Here is a 16,516-nt window from a genome sequence, read left to right as displayed (position 1 = left end):
AACCCCATCACACCATGGCTATTCGAAAATGGCAAGGCTAGGCTGAAAACACTATTCCATATGACAAAACCCATGCCATAATAGCAAAATAACCACATGAAATACCATGTATGCCAAATGTAGCAAAGAAATAACACATGCAAAGTGATACGTGCAGAGAACCATGTTGTAATAGATTGGTATTGATCTTCCTTGCTCCTTCCTTCTTCTTGCCTTCTTTTCATTTCTGTTCCATTAAATTAATGAAGCTTTCACCTGCCTTGTCCTTTTTCATTTCCTACTTGTTACCAATTTCCAGTAAAACACTTCATTCAAATACAATCAATCATCTACTGACTTTGTCCCCTTTTAGTGAATTTTCTTATAGGTCATTTTTTCACATTTGATCAGTAAGCCTCCTAATGGGATCAATCAACATTTTATTCCCCCTTGTCACCATCTTGCACAAATCCCTAAGCATGTACCTTTCATTTCCTAGAATTTTAGCCCTAAATTGTGTCATCTAAGCGAGTTTGAGGACCAACGCTCCCTATAAGCCTACTAGGGTGTGTTCACCAGTAGGTTGCTCCACTATGGCCTGCGTTGGTCACCAATAGGTTGCTCCCCTTTGCACCTGCGTTCATTCTAGAAATCTGGGAGGATGATTGGGATTCCGAAAGCTTCATCTTCTAGGAGTTTCCAGAATTTGTTAGAACTACTTACCTTGGATAAATCATTCGGATCCTATCCATCCCTACATTGGATTTTTCACCACTTATCCGTTGATCCTATCCCTCCATCAAAGGGGGATCTCTTACCCTAGGATGGTAATTGGATAAGAACTCCCAACTTACCATAATTCTCTATATATATCCAGCCTATTATGAGGTTGGGGGTTGGCTTTTGGAGAATAATTTTTCCCTTATGATGCTATAGTGAGTGGCCATCATTCCATGCATTTAGGGTGATTGGAGTGCATATTGTGACAAGGAAAGGACAAGTCAACAACTTGGAGGAGCTCTTCTACAAGATAAACTACTACTTATGGTTGTAATCTCCTTCCATTTACAGTAATGCAATGAATCTATTGTTTTCCATAATGAAATGAATTCATTGTTTTCCTATATGTAATGTTGTTTCATATATTTCAATACCATGTTTATCTATTGAATGAAGTACTTATATGATAATGCATACATCTTGTAGTTTCTTGGCTTGTGTTATCTCACTGTGCAAGTTCTAATTTTGGCAATCGGAGCTGGAATTGGGGCTTCCAAGCTAAAGAATAAGCGAAGCATGCGAAGGATTCGAGGTAAGCCTCACTCCATTATCTATTTATTTTAAGGAAAAGAATTGGGTTCCTTGTCCCTCTTTTGTTCTAACTTAGCCACCGACCTAGGGGAGATGCTTTTGTCGACAATCGTAGATTTTGTATAACAAAAAGTTCTAGAGAAAGTCTATGCACATCTTTAACATGAAGGGTAGTTTCATAATGGATCCATCTCCCAAATGACTATCTAATGGATAGTAATACAAACCTAATGACCCCAACAAGGAAAGAAATGAATTTTGTAGTAGTGTTTGCAATTATTTTATTAATATGGAATGTCACACTTAATTTGATTCTTATTTCATGGGAGTGAGTAAGCACTTCCTGGTAAAGAACATGAATTGTCTTGGTTATTTTTTATTCATTTTTCCATTTTAGGATTTTTTAAGTCTCTTATACTTTTTTGTTACCATTCTCAGAGAACAATTTTTACATACTTGTTCAAGTTTTGTATATTGTTTGGACCATTATGAAGGAGGTTGAATGACAAGGAATAGAAGCAAGTGAATTCACAAAAACAATGAGTTTTAATGTTATCTTTATGGTAGTTGTATCTATCAAAAAGGAGTAATTGTGTCTATTGTTATTCTAATGGACAATTGTTTAAGCCATGGCTTAATTATGAAGTTTTATGACCTTCATGTTGATAATGCATGTTGCAAGGTTTATCTATCCTTTCAATTCTACTGTAATTGGTGACTAATTAAGAATGTGAATATGCTACTAGGTTTGATCCTCCAATGAGTTACCGATTAAACATGGTAAAAGAGCAAATTAAGCATGTGAATAGGAATACTATAGACTAATTCATTTACTATGAATAGATATGTTCATCATGAAGGATGATTGCCAAACAATAAAAGTGAAAAAAATGTTAACATTGTAAGTGCTAATATCAACCTTTATAATAGTTATAATTGGTAAAATGGAATTGTACTTGTGATTTGGTTGGACTAGAAGAAAGTTCATAATAATGTAGGAAGAAAATGTTTGTTTGTAAATCAATTAAATCATTATTTTTTTTTGTCATTAGACCTAAATAATAGATGTTTCTCCTTAATCTAATTGTATTTAACAAGGATTTTGATATTACAACTTCAAATCTACCTAATTATTTTCCTAAAAACCTTTATGTTTCAAGGTTTTGAGAAATCTCATTTTCTCAATTTGACCTTAAAATCACGATAAATTTGCTAAGGAATACCTATGAACCAATTGTAAATCGTGTGAACATTTTATAATTTCAAAATAAATAATTCATTATTATGTAAATTCATATAATTTTTGTTATTTGTTTTAAGCATTTGTTTATCATTTTTATATTTATTCCAATTTAAATTGATACATATTAGATCTAAAAAAATCGTGTGCATTTAAAAGTCATGTACTTTTAATCAATCATGTTCTCATACAGAAATGAGATGATATACACTCCTCGTTAAAGCCAAACGAATATTGTTGTACTTCTTGTAATTCAAATATACTAAATCTATGGATGGTATGCAACACTCCAATAATATATTAAATCAGTAAATTACTACCACTCCAATATATTAGATCCCACTCTAATATATTCTGATTTGAATATATTAGATCCCTATTTTGCATGTCAAATACATAGCTAGCTCTTTCAATCCATTCTAACACAAGAACAGCAAATATGTTTCCATCGGGTTAAATTCCAGACGTACACTTTGAAATCACGTGCTTTTCTATTGAAAATATTCCGGAGGATATACATTTCTATTGAACACTAATATTGTTGCACTTGTTCTAGTTCAACTATATTGAATCCATATATTGCATCAGCCATTCTAACACTAATAATATATTATTCAACACTAATAATATATTAAATCCATAGATTGCATCAGCCATTCTAACATTGTTTTGGGTATTTTGAATATATTAGATCCCTATACTACATATCAAGTACATAGTCCTTTTTTCAATCCATTTAAAAAAAAATAACATATATGTTTCCATTGGATTAATTCCAATGTTACAAAAGTTAGTTTGTACCCCTTCTTGAAAGAATGTTGGTATGCGTTCATAGTACTTATAAAATATAATAATCCCCACCATGTGGGATTAACTAATTCACTAACTTTGAAACATTTATTTTTATCATCTTGGACCAAAAGAGCTTATTGAAATGGTGTTTAATGACATTGGATTGTGAGAGGAAGAGTGAACGTTTGGTAATGTACCACCATCTATTAGTGATATAGGTGAAACACTTGTGTTAGTATTTGAATTTGAATGGTTCACTGTAACACTAGTATTAATGTTTGATGGTAAATGGGTGACATCTATATAAGGGGGTTGAGTAGGTTCTAGAAGATTTTGGTCTTTACTAATGAGGAATGTGACAACTTCAGACATGGAAGGACGAAGTATCGCAGATGTTTGTGTGCAAAGAAGAGCTATGTGAACAACTTGTAGTATCTCCCCTTGGCAGTTTTCTTTGATGTTGGGATCAATTATGCTTGCAATAGTGCCTGATAGATGATAGTTCCAAACCTGCACCATACATACATTATAAATTTGAATATTATTAGAATTTTATTTGAAGAAGCAATGAAAATTGTCTATATGATGATTCAATTACCATTGTTAAGAGAGATGGTATGTCATTTCTGTGCATAGGAGTTTTATTCCTTCTGCCACTAATAATCTCAAGGACTAGCACCCCAAAAGCATAAACATCAACCTTTTCTGTCAAATGGCCATGAACTAGATATTCTGGAGCCATGTAACCTCTGTGAAAACAAAAATAAGAAATCAGACACATTTTCTATTAAAAAAAAATTAACAACTATCAAATTCATTCTCACCGAGTTCCAATGATTCTTGTGCTAAGATGACTTTGATCTTCTGAGAAGTATTTAATCAACCCAAAATCTGCAATTTTTGGCTTGAAAAGGTGGTCTAGTAGAATATTGCTAGCTTTTATATCTCGATGGATGATGTGTATATCTGATTCTTGGTGGAGATAAGCTAGCCCACTTGCAGTGCCTAGTATAATGTCAAACCTCCTTTTCCAATCCAGTACATTTTTCAGGGTCTCATCTGTTGTAAAGTACAATTCTATATCAAATAACTTAAACATAACTTGAAAAGATAATATTTCTCAACATTTGAAGATTTATCATAAGGAAAATCAATTTATTGAGACAAGAACTATTACCAAATAGAAATCGATCAAGGCTTTTGTTGGGAAGGTATTCATACACCAAAAGTTTTTCTGGGCCATCCACACTACATCCAAGAAGTTTGACAAGGTTTTTGTGTTGAACACAACTTATCAAATTGACTTCATTGAAGAACTCGTTCACACTCTCTTCTCTATTGGAAAATAGTCTCTTCACAGCAATTTGTCTACCATCTAGAAGGCCCTGCAAACATGCCCATTCTATTTTGTTCAATAATGATGTAAATCTATCTATGTATTTTAAAAAATCAAAAGTTTAAAATGAAATTAGAAAATTGAGATCACCTTATACACTGAACCAAAGCCACCTTGACCAATTTTGTTTATGGGATCAAAATTTTTAGTGGCAGTCTGTAGAGTTTCAAATTTGTAATTTAGTTTTGATTTGGATATAGCTATTGAGAGTTCACTTGATGGTTTGTAGTGACCTGCAAAAAAACATGTCAAAGTTTTTAGAAATATAATATAACAACATTATCAATGACCATATGATATTTTACACATTTTATTGTCTGTAGTCTACACATTGTTCTTTGAAGCTTATTGTAGTTTTGATACTTGTGTTTTAATAAATGTGAAAAAACTGCAATGAAAACATTCAATACTTTACAACATAATATCGATATAATTTTAATTAATTAAGGTTATAACATCCATTGGAATTGTGATTATTGGAAACTTTTGATATTAGTAGGATTATAACATCTATATTGTTTGTATTTATTCTAACATTATTTCAATAGAGTTACAACTTGGTGGGTGACTGAAACCTTGAAAATGGTTGTGCCTAGGTTCAAAAAATAACTCATTATACAAACTTCATAGCTTTCATAGAGATGGGAGAGCCAGGGTCATCCACTTTCAAGGCCATAATCATGAAGGAATGACTTATAAAGCCTCCCCCCTCACAATCGTAACAAAGGAAACTATAGGAAAAGACAAACAATATTTTCTTAGAAAAAACAACAAAGGCCCCATGCTATGAATCCATCTCCTTGTGCATTAACAACTATATGATATGCATCAATGTTCATGCAGAGACGGGAAATTTTAGGATTTTTCAATAGAGAAAGACCTTACTCACCTCAAGGATAAGAAACAATTGAAACCCACATGAGTTGTATAGCTCAAGCTAGGCTCTAAATAATGCTTTTCCACTAAATTCACTAACATATATTTTAGAATGGCCCCTCTTCTCTAATTCAATAATATTTTTTTTGCTACTAGGTAGAACAATTCAATGTAGAACAAGAGAATTTCACTTAGTTACTCATATCGATATGCATGTATTTGGTACCATAAGAATTTTTTCGTTAAAAAACCATGACAGGAAAACGAAATAAGATTGAATTTTATGTAAACATTTAAGGCAACCAAAGCAACAAGATGCACCTCCTATATCAGCATCGATGTCTACATGAATGTCTATAGTGCCCTTCCTAAATACATTCTCACCAACTATCATAGCATGGTATGGATCCAAACCCTAGATAAGCACATATTATTTATCTACATAAATTACTACAAATAAATAAATAAATCATTGTTCTAAGAATACCCCAAAAATGAGGCCAACATTAAATATAAAGATCTAGAGACAAAATGTGCAATGAACACTAAAAATAAGTGAAATCATAGCTTAACTCCACATGTCGATAAACTACAAAGAAAAAATAATGTTGATGCATTGCAATTAGAATCAATCCTTCCTTATAATGAGGGAAACCTAAAAGAGGAGGAGCCAACAACCATCACATAATAGAAGGAAAGAATTCCTATAGAGAAAAAGCAAATAAAACCCATCTTATCACCAATAAATGACCTAGACATCAAAAGAAGAAAAACCAAAAGAGGTAGATCATGTAGTTCCAAGGAAAATAGAAATTAGGGGAGAAATATCATGGAGGAATCAGTCTCATCAAGTGTGGCTAAAGAGGTCTCTCATGACTCATATATATATGGAAAATATGATAACACTCTTGTGTAACAACCACGGGTTGATTTTATATATAAATAAAATAAGACCAAGGTCATGTCACACATATTCCAAGTTGAATGGAGGGAAAAACGTTATAATGGGCATCACTTGTGGTTAATTAATGGCTATGGAAATTGGCGAAGGAAAAGAGGCAATAAATGGAAATATAATAAAAGAAATAAAGGAAAATAGGAGAAAAGGAAGATTAGGGGACACAAATATACAAGCAGGGGAAATTAGATAGAAAATGAGGGAAAATGAAGAAAAGAGGAAAAAGGAAAGGAAGAGACTAGACATCAATGATAAAAAGACATCAAATAAACAGTTCATAGCTTTTGTCGGTTCTAGCTTAGATCACCTTCATAAATAGATCTCTGAGAGAGGAGAGAGGAGGCACTTGGACACAAGCAAGCAAAGGAGAGTAATGGGTCACAAGTAAAAGGTTCGAAAAGAAGCTACAATACCAGGAAATTCCATGTAACAGGTTGCATGTGTGATTTCATTGTTGAGATTTGAATGCATGGCACATTCATTTGGTTGTTTAGTTGTGTTGTTGTGATTGGCGTGGGATTTTCCTGGATTGACAGTGGTTTTCATCATTACCTTGTCATTTCCTAGTTAGCCATGGTGTTGTGGGTTCCTTGTTTTGGTTTAATCTTTGGATGGCCGATAGACTTTGGATCCTGGTCAGGTGGTCTCAGGAATTTCCCAAGGGTCAAGGGTGGGGATGATATTTCTCTTGGAACTCTTAACGGATGGGAGGAGGCAGGAAAAATCCATTGAATATCGTGAAGAAATTTGGAGGCATCCAAGCTTGTTTGTTATTAATAATTTCTGGACCAGTTTAGGTGAAATCATTGTGGTTGAGGGTTGAGGTGTTTTGGCCTCTGGAAGCCCTAGTTTGTTCAATTTTGATTCATCTCATGAGATCCCACATTCATACTTGGAATATGGCATGGGGGTGATTTGTTGAAAGAGAGATTTGGTTCATCCCAATATATGGTCGGGTGGTACGTGAAGTCCTTGACTTTGTTGGTATCTATATATGTTAATCTGAGTTATTTACTTATTGTGATCGATGAGCACATGTACTGGTTATTTTGTTGATTTATCATTGATTTGTCATGAATTCATTCTAGTTATATGTTTGGTTATATGCATGGTTAAATGATGTGCTCTTGCCATTGATCTTGTTTATGATTTTTTAAAGTTAATGAATGGTTATATGGATGCATGGGATAACTAGTGTTGTTGCAACTAGTTTGAGAGGGAATTGAGCATTCTTGATTATTCCTTGATGAAGTTAAGGAGACATGGAACATATATGAATTCATCACCCGTATTTATTATGTTTAGTATGTGTTTGACGAAATATTTCTCATGTGTTTAACAACTTTTGCATAAGATATCTCCTTGGTACTTAAAGTTCTAGGTTGTTCTAGGCAGTGGCTTGTAGGCTAGCCTAGAAAATATGACACTGATTTCGTGCCTGCATGCATGGAACTGGGAAATTTCAATTGCAACAACATGGAGGGAGGCATGTACATGTGGTTGGGCTATGACCTCAGTTTAAAAGAATTTCCAACTCGGGACTTGAGCACTAGGGATTGTGATCTAACACCTAGGTTATCTAATGTCCCTAAGAGGTTTCAGTATATTTCCGATTAGTAGACCCCACTTCCATAATTGGAACTTGGATGTTGGGTCATGTCATAGTAACTCTCAGCTCATGTTTAGCTGGAGAGCTTGTAAAAGTGAGTAAATGTGGGATGAGGTTGTTACATCTTACTCCAAGAACAATTTGAGTAGGAATATCTAAATTGCCTCCCCTAAGAGATATCCCACAATGACACAAGGACGACATGTAGAAAAGGACTAGGGGAGGAGGAATTACTTTCAACCTAAACCACTTCAATGAATTGAGCATGAAATTAATCGCTCTTAAATTAGAAGAAATAAAAGGAGTAAAGGGTAAACCAAAGGGGAAGACCAATAAACCAAAATTACAAAAAACGGGTTCCCTATAGATCAACTCTAACCAAAACAAGGCTCTCTTATATAAGTTCCAATCCACTCTCCATTTAGTGAATCATGAAAATATTTTGGAATAAAATAGGCCTCAATGGTAAATGGTAAAGAAAAGAACTACCTCTTGAAGAAAAAAAAACCCTATTAGAGAAACGAGATATCATGCTTCTATAAGAGACCAAACATAACTATGAATCCATGCTAATATAATAAATATAAAATGTAGTGTTATAATGAACTCATCTCCTTGTAAACAACTCTAGTGGCAAGGTGGATGGTAAGGTCATGGTATGGAATGAAACTTGAATCATCATGAGAAGCCTAGTAGTGGTAGTGAATTTCATCTAATGACTTTCCAAGAATTAGGATCTAGGGATAAAAGGATAATCACCAACATCTATGGACCCCGAACAACCCATGTAAACAAAATCCTCCTCTATTCCCCAAAATAATTGGAAGAAATAAAAAGGGAACAAGAACAAATTATTGGTGGAAGATTCAACCATAAAAACCCTAGGAGAAAAAATAGGAGGAAATATGAATCGAGAGAAGAAAATCAATGCTTTGAAAAAATAATTGACTCTCCAAGGCTTAAGACATGCCCATGGGTTGTACATTTGCAACAACAAATGGTGGGGGGGCCAAAGTGTAGGTTTTAACCCCATATAGAAATTACATGCATATGAATTCTAAAACACAAAAAATAAACAATGCGGGAGCATAACACATAAAACACATATACACAGAGATTTTCCCCTGGATCCCAAAACCGAGACTACCAGCTTGATTTTTCATTATATTCCTTTCAATGTTACAATACTTATTTACACATGCCGAAGCATCCAATACCATGGACCGAAAACCATCGCGTCCAAAACCATGGAACGAAAACCATCACATCAACCATGTGCGAAAAACCATGCACAAAACCATAGGTAGGTTCGCCCAACCTAATATAGGGTCCAAAAAAAAATTTCTCGGGTCGCTACCCTAGACCCCGTAGAGGGGGGCTACCTGCCCCCCTCAAACCCGCCCTGTAACCCCCCCCCCCCCAAACCAACTGTGCAATCAACACAATGGAGGGGGTACTCCGCCCCACCTCTAACCCCCCAGTTAACTACGTAGGGTAGTCGTGGAAAGAATATAACACAACCCAACATTCTCCCACTTGTTGTTTTCTTTCCATAGAAGAGCTTAGTCATTTATCCAGCCCTGAAACACCCATCGTTTCTCTACACTAAGAGAACTTCTCAGAGCTCATAGATTTTTTCAATGCATCTGCAGTATTCTTCAAATTGTCCACCTTTACCAGCAACACCTTTTTGTCTTCTATCATATCCCTCACAAAGTGTTATTGAACATCAATGTGCTTTTCCTTTGAATGGTAAGAAGGGTTCTTTGCCAAGAAAATTGTACTTTGGCTATCATAGTCTATCCTTATAGCTCCTTGTACTAACCCCATACTTGAACACAATCTCTGCAACCAAACTGCTTCCTTGCTTGCATGAGTAGTTGCCATGTAGTTTTCCTTTGTAGTTGATAGTACCAATACAGATTGTTTCTTACTCATCCATCTGACTGCACCTCCAAATAGGTTAAACACATACCAACTTGTAGATCTTCTCTGATACAAATCTCCAGCCCAGTTTGCATCAACAAAGCCACGAATATCCAACACTCTGTCCAATCCTGGTCTTCCTTGGTAGCACAAACCATAATCACTAGTGCCATGTAAATACCTGAAAACCCGCTTCACTGTTGTCCAGTGCTCCTTCCCTAGTTTTGACATAAACCTGCTCGATACTCCCACGACATGTGCAATGTTTGGTCTACTACAAACCATTGCATACATCAGGCTACCGACTGCACTTGCATATGGAACATGGGACATGTCCTCTTCCTCTTCTTGTGTCTTGGGACACTGTTCGACAGATAACTTTTCACCTACAGGAATAGGAACCGTCACCGGTTTACTATCCTACATATTAAACCTCTGCAATATTGTTTCGACATACTTCCTTTGGTTTAACTAGAGCTTCCTCTTTTCCCGATCTCTTTTAATTTCCATGCCCAAAATATAGTTTGCAGCATCAACATCTTTCATGTCGAATTTGGAGGACAATTGGGTCTTCAAATCTTGGATAATTTCTTTGTCATTTCCAACCAGCGACATATCATCCACATACAAGACCAGATAAATAACATGGTCACCAATTAATTTAAAATAAACACAGTGACCTGCTTTGCTTCTGGTGAAGCCAAGTCCCCGTATAAATGTATCAAATTTCTGATACCACATCCTTGGTGATTGTTTTAACCCATACAGAGACTTATTTAACTTGCATACCAGTTCTTTCTTACCCTTCACTGCAAACCTTTAGGTTGCTTCATGTAGATCTCCTCTTCCAGGTCCCCATGAAGAAATGTTGTCTTCACATCCATCTATTCTACCTCAAAATCAAAAGCAGCAACAACAGATAAAAGTAATCTAATAGAAGCTACCTTGGCAACAGGAGAAAAAATATCACCAAAATCAATTCCCCGCACCTGGGAATAACCTTTTTCTACCAACTGAGCTTTGTATTTCTCCACCTTTCCTTCTGCATTTGTCTTCTTCTTGAACACCCATTTGCTACCAATGGGTTTCCTTCTAGCTGGCAGCTCCACCAGATCCCATGCCTCATTTTTGTGCAAAGATACCATTTCATCAACCATGGCCTATTTCCAGAGTTTTCCGTCCTCTGAATCTACTGCTTCCTTCACAGTTCTGGGATCATCATCAGTAATAGATAAAGAAAAATTTGAATAGAAAGCAGATGGATTATACCTTTCTGGCTACTTCTTTCTCGAACTGATCTTCTCACACTTGGAGTTTGTGGCTCTTCATCTTCTGATTCCTCCTCGTTTGTAGAGTCTGATTCTTCCTCCTTAAACTCAAACTCTATCTTCTCAGGTTCCTTTGGTTGGACTTCATGTTTAATAACATCTTTCACCTCTCTGAACACCACATCTCGGCTATACACAACCTTCCTTATTATTGGGTTCCAAAGCTTATAACCCTTTAAACAATCCTTATACCCAATAAAGATGCACTTTTCAGATTTACTATCCAACTTGGTTCTTTTCTCCTTTGGAACATGTACAGATGCATCACATCCAAATACCGTAAGATGTGAAAGAGAGGGTTTCTTACCAGTCCATACCTCTTGTGGAGTCTTATCCTCCAATGCTGATGAAGGTGATCTCTTGACTAGGTAACATGTTGTTTCCACCGCCTCTGCCCAGAATTCCTGTCCTAACCTAGTACTACTGAGCATGCTTCTTGCCCTTTCCATCAACGCCTTGTTCATTCTTTCTACAACTCCATTTTTCTCAGGTGTGTATGGAGTAGTCTTCTGCCATGTTATACCACACTTCTTATAGAATTCTTCAAATTCCTTGCTGCAAAACTCTCCACCGTTATCTGACCTCAACACCTTTATCTTCTTCTCTGTCTGGTTTTCCACTAGAGCCTTGAATTCTTTAAACCTACTCCAACCTCTTCCATCATTGTAACCTCTGCATCTACTTTATCTTCTGCAGTCTCCTCATGGATTGCAATCCCCTTCACTGCTCATTGGCCTCATCAAAGTACCCCAAAAGCTAACAAATTGTCAATTGCGTGGACGGTGCATGACTAGAGGGGTGAACTGCTTGGAATACCACCTTGTTAGAATCACAGGGCATGAGGTTACAATTTCTACAAATTCAACCCCAAAAATGGAACTGATAGATATGTGGCTAGATCTACTGCATCTCGATCACGAAGGTCATAATCAACAGAATAAGTCGCTGCTTCAAGTGCTATTGGTGGTACTTATGTTGAACCAACAGAATAACTTTCTGAATTGACAGAAGTTGCGTAGGATGCTGCTTGTTTAATAAGTAGTGCTATTGTTAGTGCTGGGCCAATTTCATATATTTTCTTTTTAGTGAAATGTACACTTTACAGATCGTTTCCCTATCATTTCCAAGTGTTGATATCCACTCGATCCAAGAAGATTCAATCCAGTCGATCCCAGTTTCAATGCTCTAGATGCTGGTACTCCATGCCAAGAGGGGATCCACTCAATGTTGGTACTCGATGAAGGAAATGATAGGTTTCAATGCCGGTACTAAATCCAAGACTCTTTTCCGGTAGTACCCGCTTTTCTCATTGTGTAAAGACTTTAGATTTCTTCTTAAGGAAATATATCCATTTATTCCTTGAGAAGTCATCTATAAATGATACATAGTACACAGACATACCTAGTGATGGAACCTTCACAGGTCCAAACACATCACTGTGCATAAGCTCTAATATCTGTTTCGCCCTCTTACCACTGGAGGGGAAACTCACCCTATCCTGCTTCCCATATACACAATTTTCACAGAAATCAAAATCCAAAGAGCTATTACTCATACCTTATACCATACCTTTACCATGAAGTATTTGAAGGCCTTTCTCTCCAATATGTCCAAGCCTTTTATGCCACAGCATGGTCTTCTCTCCAAAGACCACAAAATTTTCTGCTCCACTTTCTGGAACCATCGAACTATTGCACCCATCAACAACAATGCTACCTTGCAGCTTGTACAGAGTTACAATCCGAACTACCCGCAACAATACCAGTGCTCCCCGAACCATCTTGCAGGTATCCTTCTCGAACACTATTTTTACACCTGCATCATCCAGTTTGCTTACAGAAATCGGATTTCTGGCCAATGCAGGAATATGCAGAACACCCTAAAGTTTTCTAACTCTTCCACCTTGCAACTTCAACTTTACTTTTTGGCGACCAATGATTCTAGCCTTCCTATCATCCCCTAAGAAGAAATCACCACCATTCTCATACTCGCAGAACCACACTCTATGGGGAGTGAAGTGAAAGGATGCACCTGAGTCAATCAACCATCCCTCATGATCTACATGTGTACTTCAAGAGTCCAAGTACACATCCCCACCTTCATATGAGGTGGTTTTTGCCTCTACAGAAGGACCATCATCAGATCCCTTTCCTTTGTTAGGAGCTTTAGATTTATAGTCCCTTTTGTAGTGCCCTTCCTTTCCAAATTTCCATCAAACTACCTTTACAAGTTTTCCTGGAGATTTAGATCTCCCTCTAGATTTAGATCTCCCGCTTGATGACTTATTTTTATTTCTGTTTTGGGACCATCCTCATACAGACAAGGCATCACCATTTTGGCTCTCCATATTTTTTCATCTCATCTCCTCCGTCAGGAAGGATGAGACTATTTCATCAAACTGCAAGGCAGTTGCATTACTACCTATTGCAATAACCAGAGTATCCCACAAATCTGGTAGAGAACACAACAAATTGATGCACTTATTTTCATTTGAAATTTTAATATCAACAGATAATAACTGACTTACCACAATATTAAATGTGTTCAGATGCTCTGTCACCGAGTCTCAATCTTTCATCCTTAGGTTATACAGCTTTTTCCGTAGGAACATTTTATTCACCAGAGACAGATTGGTACAAAGTCCCTAACTTTTCCCACAAAGCCTTAGACGTAGCTTCCCCTGATACATTCAACAATGTTGAATATGAGACACACATTGTATTGTGATCTTTGCCTTCCGATCCAACTTCTTCCATTCTTCATCGTACACTCGCATTAGTTTAGTACCTGCATCTACCGTGATCCACTAATATTTATCCACTAACAGATCCTCCATCTTGAGTTTCCATAACTCAAAACTCTGACCATTAAATTTATCAATCTCTATCTTTCCGGTGCTCACCATCTTCTTTCACCACCAGAATCGATCCCGCAGATCTCCCACTAAACAGGGTCTACCACAGGCCCGAGAAAAACCCCTCAGCAACAAAGGTGTCCCCTTGAAGCCAAAACAGCTCCAATACCAAATGTAGGTTTTAACCCCGTACAGAAATTTCCTGCATACAAATTCTAAAGCACAGAAAATAAACAATGCCGGAGCATAACACATAAAACACATATACACAGATATTTTCCCCTAAATCCCAAAACTGAGACTACTAGCTTGATTTTTCATTATATTCTTTTCAATGTTACAATACACATTTGTTAAGATTAGGTATGTTCTATGCTAGATCAATTTATTTAAATTTTCACAGTTAGCAATCACATCAGCATTACCATAAACTGCAGATAGAACACAAATATAAAACACAGAAGACAAGCCAAGACAAGAGGACCCAGGATGTGGCGCAAGCCAGGGACAAACCCCACAATGTGTGGGGAAACCCTTTGATCAAATCTTCTTTTATCTTCAAAGTTCAGCAGAGAAAGAGAGAGAGAGAGATAGTACAATTACAACAGAAGTCAACACTTTGACTTGTCTAGATCTAACATAGATCCTTTTGTATAATGATGAGATCAGTTGAAGACATTCTACTTCAACTGATTCTCAAGGTGACTCCTTCACCTATCATCGTGCTGCTTTGGTCCTCTAGTTGCACCACTGCATACTGCACCATGCTGTAGTAATTATGATTATCATCATGCTGCCCATGTCCATGATCTTATCCATCATCATGCTGCTCAAACTAATGTGCATCATCATCATGCTGCTGCCTCTGCTCCATGTATCGTTGTGCTGCCCATGCACATATCATCATGCTGTGTTGTATCCAAATATCACTGAGTTGTTCTCAACATCATGGATCTGCACCCATCTGATGTATACTCAATGACTCTTATGCTGCTCTCATCATACAGCATTACATTGCTACCCCAAATATGCTGAGAATGACAGATCTAGTCTTCTCATTGTAATAGACTCCTATGCTGAGTTTGTACTGTTGTAGGGTTTCATAGATCTTATTTGTCACAAGAATACGTTGATTACATGTGCCAAGAATTTCCTCACCAAATCCTCATCTCATCATAGAGTCATAGCAAGACAGTAATACTTGATGCCCTTAGACAAGTTTTGTTGTCTCCTTCCAGCAGCTTCAAGCTTTGACTACAGATCGATGTCTGTGATCTCATTACAACAATTCCCCTTCTATGAAATCTCAGAACCACTCGAATATTTTTATGTGTGAGATTTATGCTTTTATGGCTGCGTGAACAGATCTTCTGGACAGCGTATGAGAGCTCTCGTGACTGCATTTATAATTGTTCCATTGACTGCATGTTATGACCCTTAACTGCGTTCACAACATGACTGCGTGTTCTGGGCAGCGTATAACCTTTGACTGCGTTCACAACATGATTGTTCTGGGCAACGTATAACCTGCGTATATATTTACTGCGGAATATGCATATGACTATTCTGGGAAACGTATAACCTGCGTATATATTTACAGCGGAACCTGCATATAAATTTACAGCGGAATATGCGTATAACATGACTATTCTAGGCAGCGTATACCTGCGTATATATTTACAGCGGAAGTTCTGGGCAGCATATACTTGTGTATAAGTTACTAACTTCATTGTTGGCTCAGCATATAGGGTTTCTATTGACAGCGTAATAGTCTCCAACATGAATCAGCGTGTAGGTTGTAACATTTCCTTGACTGCGTTAATAACTTTATTGACTGCGTTGAATACCAGCCCACAACGTATCCATTATGAACAGCGTAATCATGAATAGATCATGACTGCGTTGGATGAGTCTTTATTCACTGTGTCGAATATCTCCCATGACTGCATATAAGGTCTTACATTCTAGCGTATGAGATATCTCCATTTGACAACGTATATGTGTCTCTATTTGCTACATAGATCAACTTGCGGCTAGGGCATCACTATAAGGCCAGCATATTACTCTTGGTGTCTCACTCCTTCTCCAAAAACCGACGACGTGGAGAGGAGGAGATCACTCAAGAATGTGTGTTCAAATGACTTCAAGTCCCTGCCAATTTATACTAAAAATGAATGATTGAATAGACACGTCGGTTGGGCTTCTAGAGCCTACATAAGAGCTAGTCGGCTTGATAATAATTACATA

At 36.8% G+C, this 16,516-nt stretch overlaps 1 protein-coding gene across 2 annotated transcripts in view; it reads right to left on the bottom strand.

Annotated features, from left to right (window-relative positions):
* Positions 1–3,275: 3,275 nt before the first annotated feature.
* The window catches only part of LOC149206325 (cysteine-rich receptor-like protein kinase 44), a 116,190-nt gene continuing 102,949 nt past the window's right edge, over positions 3,276–16,516 (bottom strand). Inside the window, exons 3-7 of one of the 2 annotated variants that reach the window (XM_089393676.1) lie at positions 4,809–4,951; positions 4,500–4,707; positions 4,147–4,381; positions 4,023–4,071; positions 3,276–3,832 (exon numbers count right to left, since the gene is read on the bottom strand). In XM_089393676.1, the coding sequence (XP_089249802.1) occupies positions 3,437–3,832; positions 4,023–4,071; positions 4,147–4,381; positions 4,500–4,707; positions 4,809–4,951 (1,031 nt within the window). In that variant the 3' untranslated portion in view covers positions 3,276–3,436. Of the gene's footprint in view, positions 3,833–3,920; positions 4,072–4,146; positions 4,382–4,499; positions 4,708–4,808; positions 4,952–16,516 lie in introns of both variants that reach the window. The other variant, XM_089393675.1, reaches the window with a different exon arrangement.

The sequence above is a fragment of the Pinus tabuliformis genome, chromosome 1_2 (genome assembly GCF_031772625.1).
Source record: "Pinus tabuliformis cultivar Carrire ecotype Pingquan chromosome 1_2, CPIR1, whole genome shotgun sequence".
Lineage (NCBI taxonomy): Eukaryota > Viridiplantae > Streptophyta > Pinopsida > Pinales > Pinaceae > Pinus > Pinus tabuliformis.
This window is presented reverse-complemented; position numbering and strand designations above follow the sequence as displayed.